Genomic DNA, 12,329 nt, shown 5'->3' with positions numbered 1-12,329 from the left:
AATAATAATCTATTTTATTTTGATTTTAACAATTCATTTAAAACCTCAAACTATGATTTAAATTCTATATTAATCTTTAAAATTTAAATGTTTCTACTTAAATCATTCACATTAATATACTTAATGCATATGTATCACATTAATAAATGTCGGTAAGAATTGTTAAAGAAAATGTCAACATAGCTACAATTCCAGTTATATTTAAAAGGCATGAATTAATTTATAAACAGATAAATTACTGAAAAAATGATTAATACAATACTAATATTTTAATAATTCAATTAGAACGCTTTTAAACTGTAATTTAGGAATGATTTGTACAATTAACTTTTTATCTATTAATAATTATTTTCAAAAATAATTTGTGTTTTAATGTGGGTTTTAATACATTACATATTGAATAAAAATGCAAATCTTTCATTCAAATCCTATTTTTTTGTTTATTTCCCAAACAGCAAATAATTCTAAATCTATAAATTAGAAAGAACATAAATTTTAAAATCCAAATTTAAATTTCATAACCTAAACGATCTCTTATAAAGCGTTAGTATTATAAATTCAAGCTTTCATCCCCTAAAGAACAGCCCACAGATAACTCAGAATTTATGCAATTTTTATGAAATAGATTAAAAAATTTTAAACAGACAACTAAATTAAGCAATACCATCATCAATTATCATACTTAACATTTGGTGCCAATAATCTGAGGATGTTTTCTAAAAAATTTGTAGGACTTTAATTTTAATTTCGTTTGTCAATCTTGCTTCAAGGCCTTTGTTATGTAGGCTCTTGTAAGTACTATTGCTAAATAAGCAAATACCGTGACAGTTATACCTCCAAGCAGAACCAGTCGATCATATGCAGCTTCCTGTATGGTGTAGACCCGGAGACCGATCGTATTCCAATTGCTCTCTGTCCAAACAGGGTCCAGCATCCCCATGGGATCGGAGGAGTTCGGTGGCAGCACTTTCCAAGTTCCAGAGTCAAACTTCAAGCGAGTTGAATATGCCGGGACGTACCTATAATGAGGAATTGCATTCGCTTATGATTCAAGAAATATAATGATCACACTGTCTAACCATAATTAGAGATGCTACTCGGTGATTTTGTAAGTGATACAGCTAAATCTCACATAATCACATTTAATGATACAACTGCTTCAACGCGGTACTGACAATGTACTGAAAATATAAGAGTTATATAGTTAGTGCAGAGCTTTTGTATCAACCAGACAAAACATCCTCTAGCATCAAGACAAAACATGCTGAAATACAGAGCATGAAAAGGTAAGACACGAGAAATGAGCAGTAATATCCACTGCTCGTAATGCTCACCTAATACAAATCTATTCAGGGTTTTACTTAAATAACATGCTTTTAGAAACTTCAACCTGCAAAGTTACCTGGTTGTGGAGACAACACAAACACCTTTTCCATCGAGTTCTGCTCTAATGCACAGTCCGCCATTTTTTGCACAATCCTCTGAGCAAACAGAAGTATTGCCCTTTGGAGTTGATGTTCTATCGGCCAGAAAGTTCCACACAAACCTTGAAACGTCATCCACCTGATCGGGGTAAGGTGTTGAGGAAGGTTCTCCAAGAACAACACCAACATAATGGTTTGGGCATGTATTGGTGCTCTTAATATAGCTGCTAACCAACTCGCATGACAGACCAGGATTACATTTCAACATGCAACTAATTAGTTCTTCAACTAGAGAGGCATTCACATTGATTGCACTTAGAGCCGAATTTGTTAAATCCTTTTTATCACTTGCAAGAAGATAGAGGGTCCGGGCAACAAGAGATGCAGCTGCAACTATCGATGAAGAGTTTATATTTGCTGCAAAATAGATGATGCCCATAGTAGCTGCAAGTTTGAGTAACGCAAAGACAAAGGAATACAGCAGAGAAAAACAAAAAAGAATGCAGATCAGCTCACCTGAATCATCAAGATGACTATGGAAGAACTTGTTGGCAAAAACAGTATCAAAATCCTCTAACACAATCCCAGAAGTAGAAGAGTTCTACTAGGAGATCAAAAAGCAGATTATAAGATACGGTTTTACTTTAAAGAGTTTGTATATGTAATGCATAAAAACTTGGCAGTGCATAGTGAAGAGCTAATTAAAGATAATTAATATGAAAAGCACACATTAGGCAACAAGAATGGAGAGACTAGTTTGTGCTTAGACTTTCAGGACAATACTCGAACAGAACCAAAAATATTTCTTACCGATTAAAGGATTAAATAATAAAGCTACAGTGAGTTAAATCTGAAATTTCTATATAAAAATTATAAGGTCTGTATTTTCAACAACAAAAAAAGATGCATTGGTTACAACTTGATTACTTTCTACTCAAAAGAAAAGGTTGATAAGTTTGCAACTTCACTACTGATATATTGACCATTGAAATCATTGCCATCTAACTCCTAATCCAGTTATCATTCTCTGAAAGGAAAGGTATTTTCAACAAGAAAATATCTGAAAAGGGCATGGGCTTCTCTTTAAGAGGGAAGGCCTAAAAGGCAAGATGCTTTGAACAAGAAAAATCAGAGAAAAAAAGGGGAAGAAATGGTTTCTTCGAATTGTCATACAGACTGAGATTAAACTAAATTGTCATAAAGGTTTCTTCGAATTAAAATGACTTGGAGCTCTAGTTGGAAAAGGCAGTATGTAGTGAACAAAAAAAAAATGAAAAATAACTATGTCAACACAAATGTAAGAGTTAAAGTTTACTCCCCAAAACCTTTCTCAGAAATGCCATCAAGGATGACGGAGGAATTCCAGGATTTGATGAGCTGGCATTTGAAACTGTAACACCTTCAGATTTAAGGGACTCTTGAGCTAGTTTCAAGGCATCCAAAGCTTCATTTGCACCAGATGAAACCTACATTAATAACCAGAGAGACTTAAACAATAGTGACAATTAGTTATCAAAGGGTGATAAATACTAATAATTAATTTGAGTACCATAAATTTACATGAAAACATAGTACGAATATCATCAACTTCCTAAGCATGCTAGCATAACATATTATAAACTATCTCAATCAAGAGAAACTGGATATCACAAATTTGTGTAATTTCTTGTAATTATTTCATAGAGCTATTATAAAGAAGCACAAACTAGGATGAGGGGAATTTTTTTGGTTCTTAGGATGAGGGGAGATTGGTTTAAAAAAAAAGGTGAATGACTTTGACTTTGAACAAAGGCTCAAGTTTGATCTACTTGCCCATCAACAAGATCCAGACATTTCTAAACAATTCTTAATGTCCACTTTGGTTCTGCTTATTTCCAAACTTATTTTAAAAGTTTGTGATATTCTGAATGAACAATTTGAACCCAAATCAGGGTGGCTAGCTGCAATTACATTTTAAACATTGCCAACTTCAACAGGGACATTAAAAGGGACCCAAACAGAGCAAAATGTTTTCATTGCTACCCCTATTGTAAATCATCCCTCATCACCATCAGATGAATGCAGCAGCCATATATAAAAGCAAATAGCATTAATGCCTTAACACACCACTGCAATAATTAGTCAAATCAAGAATTCCCTCAATCATTTCCACCTTTTAACTTATGGAAAAATGTTGTATTGCAAACAATAAAAACCTGCATAGAAAGTTTAAATATAAAAGAACACAAACAACCATGTGTAGAATGTTTAAAGTATTTTTTCGGTGTACACTGCAGATACATTTTCAATATTCATAAAATAAACAGCCATTGCTACCTTCGTGTGAGCAAAAAAGGTTTTGTTCCCTTGACTTAAGCCCTTTCCAGTTGACCCAATTTCCATGACCTTTTCCAAGAAACCAAAGAAACAAATTACATTTATGAATGGGAAAACTTGACATGAATCACAGGGCAACTATGTAACAGAGAAAATGCAAAAATGAGCAACAGTAGTCATGCTAGCCAAAGAAACCCCCTCCAATTACATGGTGCAAAACAAGTTCAACCAAAGCAGAAGAATACCAACTGAATCAGTGAGCTATCGAGACCATGAACAGCATCTGACTGCTTATCAAGTTCAAGTAAAAATCTCCTGCTACCAAGGTAACCCCAGGCCTCGCCAGTGAAAACAAGAAAGACAAGCTGCACTAAATTTACAGAAACATTAACAAATGAAACAGTTATCTTGGAGATTGACATTCCCAGAAATGTTGCTAGGAAGAATGACATAGAAAACCTGTTTCTTAAGGTCGTCTAAACCATCTACATGAGAAAGGGCATCAACTGCTGCCAGCAATGATATGACTCCCTGAAAAGTATTGTGAACAAAGGTTTGGATTTACTTGGCAGAAAACACATGTAAATTAAGTAACCTCACCATAAAAGATATGAGCTTACAGATATAGGAGAATCTGCACCAAGGCTTTTGTCCCGAAAAAATGATGCAGCATCCATAGAAGCCACTGTTAGGATAATGGGCTTGGACTGCTTTGAGGATGAGTTGTTAATTGGCGGGACTGCTGACCAAACACTGCCCTTCATTATTAAGATGAATAAAATTAGACATCGATGTCAATTTTCAGAAAACAGATAATCCTTGAACCTCAATAACATCATATAGCAACATAAAAGTTTTAGGTCATGAGATAAAATGATATACCATTTCCTTTTATAATTTAAATTTCGTTTTAGAGGGGTAATTAATCACATCTTTTGTAATAGTATTCCGGAAAAAGGATGTGATTTCTGAACATTACCCTCAGCATCCCATTAAGAACATAAGTCGTAAAAATACTACTACAACATGGATAAGTGCTCTAAATTTCACCAAAACTCATAACCAATGAGCTAACCACAGTTCAACCATACACTCTTAAGAAATGGTTAAATGCAGAGAAGGGTGCCATGTAAGGTGTCATGCATAGAAGGGTGAATGAAGCATACAATTACATTAAGAGGTGAAAAATATTGTGAAGCTTAAGCAGGATGGTACCCTCACTTGATGGGAGTGTCTATTGGGTTGAGTGCATCCCATCACAATGTGGCACCAGATTGACTCATTCCCAATAAAATTCCCAATAATGAGCTTCAATTCATGGTTTTGAATTTGATTCAAACTTGAAAATTTTAGGCTCGCAAGTTTTCGAGCCGAGTCGAGCTCCATTTTAGAGTTTTAGAGTCGAGCTCGACTCTGCTTGTTTACAACTATTGGCAACAAACGAGTTTTACTTTTGTATCATGGATATCATGTCTGTCTAATAATACCGTGGCACCTTAACAGTAGCCAAAGAACATGTTCGGAATATATCTTGTGACTCAACTCTACTTACCTGTTTCTTTACTCACCTTATTCCAACAGACCTAATAAGAACTTTCTCTCACATAGGTCATTTCTTATAACAGGACGATTGGCATGTCTGTAGGTGTCCTAAACTTCCTTCCACATCTATTATTTTGCTTCTCTATATCCTAATTCGAGGCAGGATGGTCCAACTACTAACAGTGTTGTCACATGTTCAAGTGGGAGAGAATTATCAAACCAATTTCGTACTGGATAGGAAGGAAAATCAAGGAACTAATAAAGTGAGATGCTTTCCTCACCTAGCAGGATAATCTTTTCTGGTTATGGCCCATTACATGACAAAGGGTAGTTGAATTTTGGCTAAATGAAAGGGTTATAATGTCAAAACTAACACTGTAAATGTTTTCCCAGATATTACTCTATGTATTGGAATTCACAAATTGAATCATTAGAAATCCAATCCAGTATAAGGCTCACCCCTCTAATCATGCGACCTAAAAGTAAAAATGTTATGTCACCATAAGAATAAATATTGCTCCATTTTGGAATCCGATTCTTCTACCTGCCAAATTGAAAATACAGATAAAACAAAAAAAAATAGAGGGATTTTTTTTTTGCTTGGTAGGCAATTGTTAATTAGGAAACTAGCTAATTGAATGGTGCTGAAAACTATATCCCCATGTTATTCCTGAAGCAATTAATCTCATTTTTCCTTTTCCTTGTTTTTTGGAATCCGTTTCTTTGCAAACTTCATTATTCGGAAAGGACAGTTACAAAGAAGTAAGCAATTGACAAATTCCATCCTTTGGATATATATACCAGACAAAAGTTTGTATCTATTTTGAACCCAAATCAATCAAAACTGAGCTAACAGATTGCACAATGAAGTAGTAACTCCACAAGAAAAGAAACTTCACCTGTATCCACCTAATGGAAGGCAGGTCTCTTCTGTCAAACAAGATTCTGAGTCATGGGTCCCAACCTTAGTTGTCTAATGCAAGGCAAATGCATTAAAACTATAATGTAAGTCATAAATGGTACGAGAAATTACATCATCGACAAAATCTTGCAAGACCACAGTTAAATCAGTAGAAAAATAATACCTGCATCACCACATCAAATTCTGCCACATTTTTAGTATAAGCTTTCTCTGCTTTCTCGTTCTTCATAGCAATCTGCATAGTAAGGGAAACCATAAGGATATTTGCATCAGAAAAGGACTAATCTAGTGGAACAAGTGAACCACCCGTCATTATGCTTCTGTGCCTAAAAAATTATAGTTCCAACACATTTTCGTTCTGATTTTAAAATTGTGCTAAATACATCTTGCACACAATTAATTTTGACACAATTTAAGCAACAATCTAGGGGCAAAAGGGTAGTTCTATTTCTTAAAGGTTCGTTGTTTAATTGGAAACAGATTCCGTAAAATGTTTTCCTGAAATGAATTACATTTTCTGGAAAACAGTTTCCAAAAACCATTTCCTGGTGTTTGGATGATCTCTTAATCTATTCTCATCAAACAACTGCAAATTAGACTAAATAAATCGAGAATATAATTAACTATAACCATTGTCTCAAGCTTACAAAAACTCTAAGACTCTTGCAGGCAAGAGATAGGATCAATAGGTTAGACTAAATGTTGTCTAACAAATCAGTAGGTTAGATCAATAGCTTCCTGGTTTGTTGCAAGGTTCAACGATGTGCATATCCCTTTAGACTCCCTAGTGGGTGATTTAAAACTTGCTGATTCGGTGGGAAAACAGGGAAAGGGTCGCTCTCAACCAACTTGCTGGGTTCCTCCTCCGGATGGGTTCTTAAAGCTAAATGTTGATGGAGCGCTGGTAAAAGGCTGGGATAAAGGTGGTATTGGTGGTCTGATTCGGGACAGCAGTGGTGTGTTGCTTCAATGGTTCTCAGAAAGAGTTGGGGCTGGTCCTCCTATCATGGCAGAATTATCGGCGATTAAGAGGGGGCTATGTCTTCTGGAAGACTTAGGTTCTGTTCTTAATAAGAGGTTTATTCTTGAATCGGACTCAAGTAATGCTCTGAAGTGGATCAAGAATCCGGGTTTATGCACCCCTATGTTTCAATCCTTGGTGAAGGATATAGTCTCTCTTATGGCAGGAAAGGATATTACTATTAGGCATATTTTGAGGGCTGCAAACTGGGAAGCTGACAAATTTGCTAAAGATGGGATAGGTTGATTACTTGGTTTTTGTTGGTTGTGTTGAGGTGCAGGAAATGTTTGTTGTAAGGAGTTTTGTTTTCAGTCATATGTTATTTCTGTTGGTGTTTTAGCAGTATGTTAGGGTCTGGCAATGTACTATTGTTCAGCTTAATAAAATCTTAGGCACTCTTTTCCTCCTTCCATTGTCCTTCATGTTACTGATATAACATGAAGGGTATGAAGGGGTTTTTAATGAGGCCTAATCTTCTATCAAAAAATAACATCATACTGAGTATATAGGAAACTGGAAGCTACATGACTTACTTCTTGCAAGGCAGACGTGCTACTTTCAGAAAGTAAAAACACGGGAAAATTATATGACTTCCACATGATTCCGGATCCCTGTAAAAAAGCATGAAGACCATCATAACAGTTATTAATGAGAAAAAACTGAGATTCTACAATAAGAACCAGCTAAAAAAATAAAATTCAAAATATTTTTATCCTCCTATAGGCAAATGGCATACAATTGGATTCCACTCATAAGTTGTGTTAAGATAAGGTGCAAAAGCAGCTTGTGGAAACTTCTGCGCAGGAGAGAATCCTGAAGAAAAAAGATTCAATTGTTAGAAAAATAAGCATATTTGCTTGACCCACCCTAGCTCCATAAAGAGAAGACTAAAAGCAATAAGTAAGAAACTGGATCACCCTTTTGCTTATGTTGGATTGCAACCCCTGATTCTACTAAAACACCACCAACATTCCTCGCAAAGCTTGAATCATTTGATACTCTGAAATAGAAAGAGGTATTTGATAATAAGGTTATTATAGAGAACTATCACTTCAACAAACAAAATCATCAGTAAGCCATAACATTCATTCCAGAGTTTGCAATCTTTGTAAGTTATTGAAAGCTAAAGCTCTTTAGATGTAAATTGTAATGCGGAGCTCGTAGCTCTCTACTAGAAATCATCAGAAGATTTTCAACTAGGAAACATCTAATCCATGAATATTTACCAATGATCAAGATCATATGATTACTTTGGCCCCAGAACCGACACTCTTGTACTAATAGACTCGGAGTGAGAAACAGGCTCGTTCATCCATTCTTAAATGAATTTGACCTTTGAATATGATTCTGAACATCCCTAATTCTCATAGCTTTGATATAAACCCAAATGTAAAAAAAAGATACTACACTAGCCTTCCTTTTCCATAGACTATTCCAAAACAGAGAAACAGTTCATTATTATCTTCTTTTCCTTTTTTTTTCTTTTTTGCTCTCAATTAACACAACAGAATACTGATCTTAAATAGCATTCTAAAACTACAAGAAAATTAATTCCACAAGCACCAAAACAAGCCCAATCCTCAATATACTATATAGCATTCCTCTCTCATTTAAAACCCAAAAAAGCCTCTATTTTTATGTAATGTACTGTCAGCGGCCTCCAAAGGTGTTCATGAGGCAAGCTAAGGCTAGTTGGAATGCCCACACCTAACACATAAAACCATCATGAAAAGCCTAGCTAGGACCGGTGCTCGGGTAGACTTTATTAGTTGCTTCGAACTTTAGATTTACGTTTCTTTATATTGAAGTCATTGGTTCTCATTTCATTTTCTGTTTTCTGGATGTTATGCGAAAACTTATTTTCTTAATTTTCTGGTTTGCTGGAAATTTCTGATTTTGACTCTAGAATCTCACTGTGGGTAATTTTATTAATTTTCTATTTAATGTCTTAAGTATTTGTTGATGTCATAAAGAATAAGAATTCTATTTCTTTTAGGAATTTCAGCACTATTGCTTAGTGACTAAGGACTGCTTTTCTTTTCCATTTTCTTTCTTTATTTATTTTTAGATCAGAAAACTTTCAAACTGCCGAGCAGCTCTATGTCAATGTTAGCTTTAGCCTTGTTTTCTGAACATATGTTTCTCATCTTGTTAGCAGCATTTTTCCTTGGGTTGCACACATCTTAGTCAAAAGATACTAGTTGTAGACAAAATGATCATATTTTAACTTTTAAGCTCTATTTACCCAAAGTTATTGCATGCTCTTAAGAAACCAAAATTAGACACAATTTTTAAGTATAACAGTTAGGGCCTTCACAAGAGTCTATCCAATTTATTGCTTAACAAATCAAAAAGAGATATGTAATTTAGAAGGCATTGGTTCAATATATTATATGCTTATCTTTTTGTGTATTACATGAGACTGTTCTATAGCAGGTTTGATATCATAACTCAAAGCATGTATAACATAAATGACCCGAAAGAAGATATATAAGAAATTAAAACGCACACATATACACCTAAAGAGAGGGGAGAAATAGAAATGAACCTTTTGGTCCGGTTAATGAGGGAAACAAATCTATAAATTATAAGCAATATATATTTTCCCTCAACTAGAAAAGAATAGTACAGAGACCAGAAACAAGAAAAGATATTTACATGGATATGAGCGAGACACTCCCAAGGAGAGGGCCTCAAAAGTAAACTGATAGGCAGAACGTACCTACTAAAGAAGCCTTGCACGTCATCCATTGACAACAAAATTGCAGATGGCTGAGCCAACCCTTTATTGTTCTTGTATTTTATAATTGGAGAAACAACCTTGTCTCGACCGGGATCTGAAAAACACAACAGTAGCAGGAAAAGCATCATTTGACAAATAGCAATTGGAACTACTACTCTCAGGAAACATCTAGGTAAAATAATTTCTTAATCCTCCGGTGCAGTTAGGTGGGGTAAGTTCTTACTTGAGCAACCAATCTCTCCGGAAAGATTGACTAGCCGAACACAAGGGTATCCATCAACAGCCATGTACATTGACTTCTGAAGATCAGGAACTGATTCCATTGAGTTCGTTTGTCCTAAAATTTCCAAATTAAAGAGAAATGCTAAATTCAATTCGAAACGTCAAAACTACTATATTAAAGAACACTAAAAATCAAAAACTGAAATAAACGAAAATAAAAGTAGTTATTGCAACAACAACAAAAAATCATTAAAAATTAGTGTCACAAAAAGAAAACAGTGTTCAGTGAATTTGACCGTTTTTCCATTTTCTAAGCAACCAAATCAAGAAGCATATATTAATTTAAGAAATTAAGAGTCGGAAATCGCACATGCAAGAGAAAAGCTTACCAGACAGAGAGGAACGAAACCAGATACTGAAGAGCAAAATGAGAAAAAAGTTTTTTATATCCATAGCGAAGATTTGGGCGGAAATCAGAAACCCTAAACCATCCTATATGCAATCTTCGATAGACAAAAGCTGAAAACAATGTGGTAAAAAAACTTCTTCGGGTGAAAAAAAAACCGAAGGAACGGGGGAGTGTAGTGATTCGATAGGAATAAAAAGAGTAAACTATAAATTTAATAACTAAATTTTCCTATTACTTTTATATTAATCACTGTATTTTAAAAAAATTCAATTTAATAACTAAACTTTATGCATTGATTTTTTTACCATTGCTTAAGTCATTAACTTTGTAATGACGTTATGACTTGGTAGTTAGCTGCTACAAGATGTGTTCTCTCCTCTTTTGGAGCTCTTAAGTTTAATAGTATACTCTCTTTTTCCATTTTTAATAATAATCATAAGACTAAATTTAATTTCACTTAAAAATATCTCTCCGTTTTTGGATTATTAGTTCCACCAACTTCAACCATTTCATGTCATTTGAGCAAATAGGGCACTAATCAAGACTAATGAGTCCCTCCTTCAGCTTATCGAGTTCGTATAGTACTCTATCAAGTGGTATATAGCTAATGAAATAGTAGACATCGTATCTTTCCCATCAATCTTATGTTCCTCTGAAACAAAAGGTTCGGGCTTTGTAAAACAACTATGGATGGTACGAATGGCTTCATCATTATGGTCATTTACAAAGAGTTTAGACCTTGCAAACCTTTGAAATTCTTTTTATCACTCAGTTATACGTTCTGTAGTTGAACAAATAACATTTTGACTAATGATTTTTACTGTCCACCTTCAAATAATATAGGTGCCCGCTGTGGAAATAACTTCGCACTGACCTCCATTGTACATGACCATTCTACATTTCTACTGCCATGGAAAGTAATGAAAACCCAAATAACATAAACAATGTTATTGCCACCAATGGCCATACCTTTAGACCCAAATAGCATAAATAATGTCATTGTCACCCATGGACCCATGGCCAAGCCTTTAGCAAGATATTGGCTCAACCCTAACTCTACACGTGCTTATGAAGTTTCATAGAACTTGGTTGTGATTTTTCTTTCACCAACAAAGATATATACAAGTTTTAATAAGTATATTATTGTTTGTTATTAAATTCGTGATCTGACATATTAAACAAGTCAATCAACAATTCAACATACAACTTAAAGAAACTGAGTTATTTCTTTGAGCCCATGATTACGAGGCATTCATCTTCTCTCCTGGGCACCGTTTGAAAAGGAAAATCAACGCATACACGTCTTAGATTGCTTAGAGAATCGAGATCCAATGAATACAATAACTTACACCTATAGTATAAGTTCTGTAAAAGTATCAGGATCAGATTCAATTGTGTACCGAGACGTGATGAGAAATTCGAAACAAGTCTAAGGAGAAAGAAAAAAGGGCTGATTCCTGGCTTAAGTCTTTCGTCTTCCACAACTTGAAAACAAACTAATCATTAACCATTTATTTCTAACACAAAACTCAATTCCAAGAGGTACATGAACTAGCTCCTCTTAAAATAGATGAGGTCGAGAAAGAAAAACAAGAAGCCTCTGAGGTCGAGAGCGAGGTATTATACATGCAGCTCATTTCTTTAAGCAAGATAAAACGAGAGGGAGAAAGAGTTGACATATCAACGCGAAGATAAAAATCTTAGGAAAAAAAAAAGATTGATTTTAATAT

General features: G+C 34.6%; 1 protein-coding gene across 2 annotated transcripts; it reads right to left on the bottom strand.

The window, feature by feature from the left end:
- Positions 1–626: 626 nt before the first annotated feature.
- LOC120219114 (nicastrin-like) lies at positions 627–10,758 on the bottom strand. Of its 2 annotated transcripts, XM_039215966.1 has the most exons (16): positions 10,580–10,757; positions 10,192–10,305; positions 9,948–10,062; positions 8,143–8,225; positions 7,962–8,038; positions 7,759–7,836; positions 6,368–6,439; positions 6,182–6,255; positions 4,361–4,493; positions 4,200–4,271; positions 3,986–4,105; positions 3,741–3,809; positions 2,750–2,890; positions 1,941–2,025; positions 1,403–1,841; positions 627–1,019 (listed from the first exon to the last, which is right to left on the bottom strand). In XM_039215966.1, exons 1-16 carry the CDS (start codon positions 10,641–10,643, stop codon positions 755–757), a joined length of 2,001 nt encoding a protein of 666 aa, XP_039071897.1. In that variant the 5' UTR covers positions 10,644–10,757; the 3' UTR covers positions 627–754. The 2 variants fall into 2 exon arrangements, with proteins under 2 accessions (XP_039071897.1, XP_039071896.1); XM_039215965.1 differs by having other exon boundaries at positions 1,403–2,025; positions 10,580–10,758.
- Positions 10,759–12,329: the final 1,571 nt, after the last annotated feature.

This window comes from Hibiscus syriacus, unplaced genomic scaffold (genome assembly GCF_006381635.1).
Source record: "Hibiscus syriacus cultivar Baekdansim isolate YM2019G1 unplaced genomic scaffold, ASM638163v2 tig00110204_pilon, whole genome shotgun sequence".
NCBI lineage: Eukaryota > Viridiplantae > Streptophyta > Magnoliopsida > Malvales > Malvaceae > Hibiscus > Hibiscus syriacus.
Note: the sequence above shows the minus strand (reverse complement) of the source record. Positions and strands in the feature narration are given on the sequence as shown.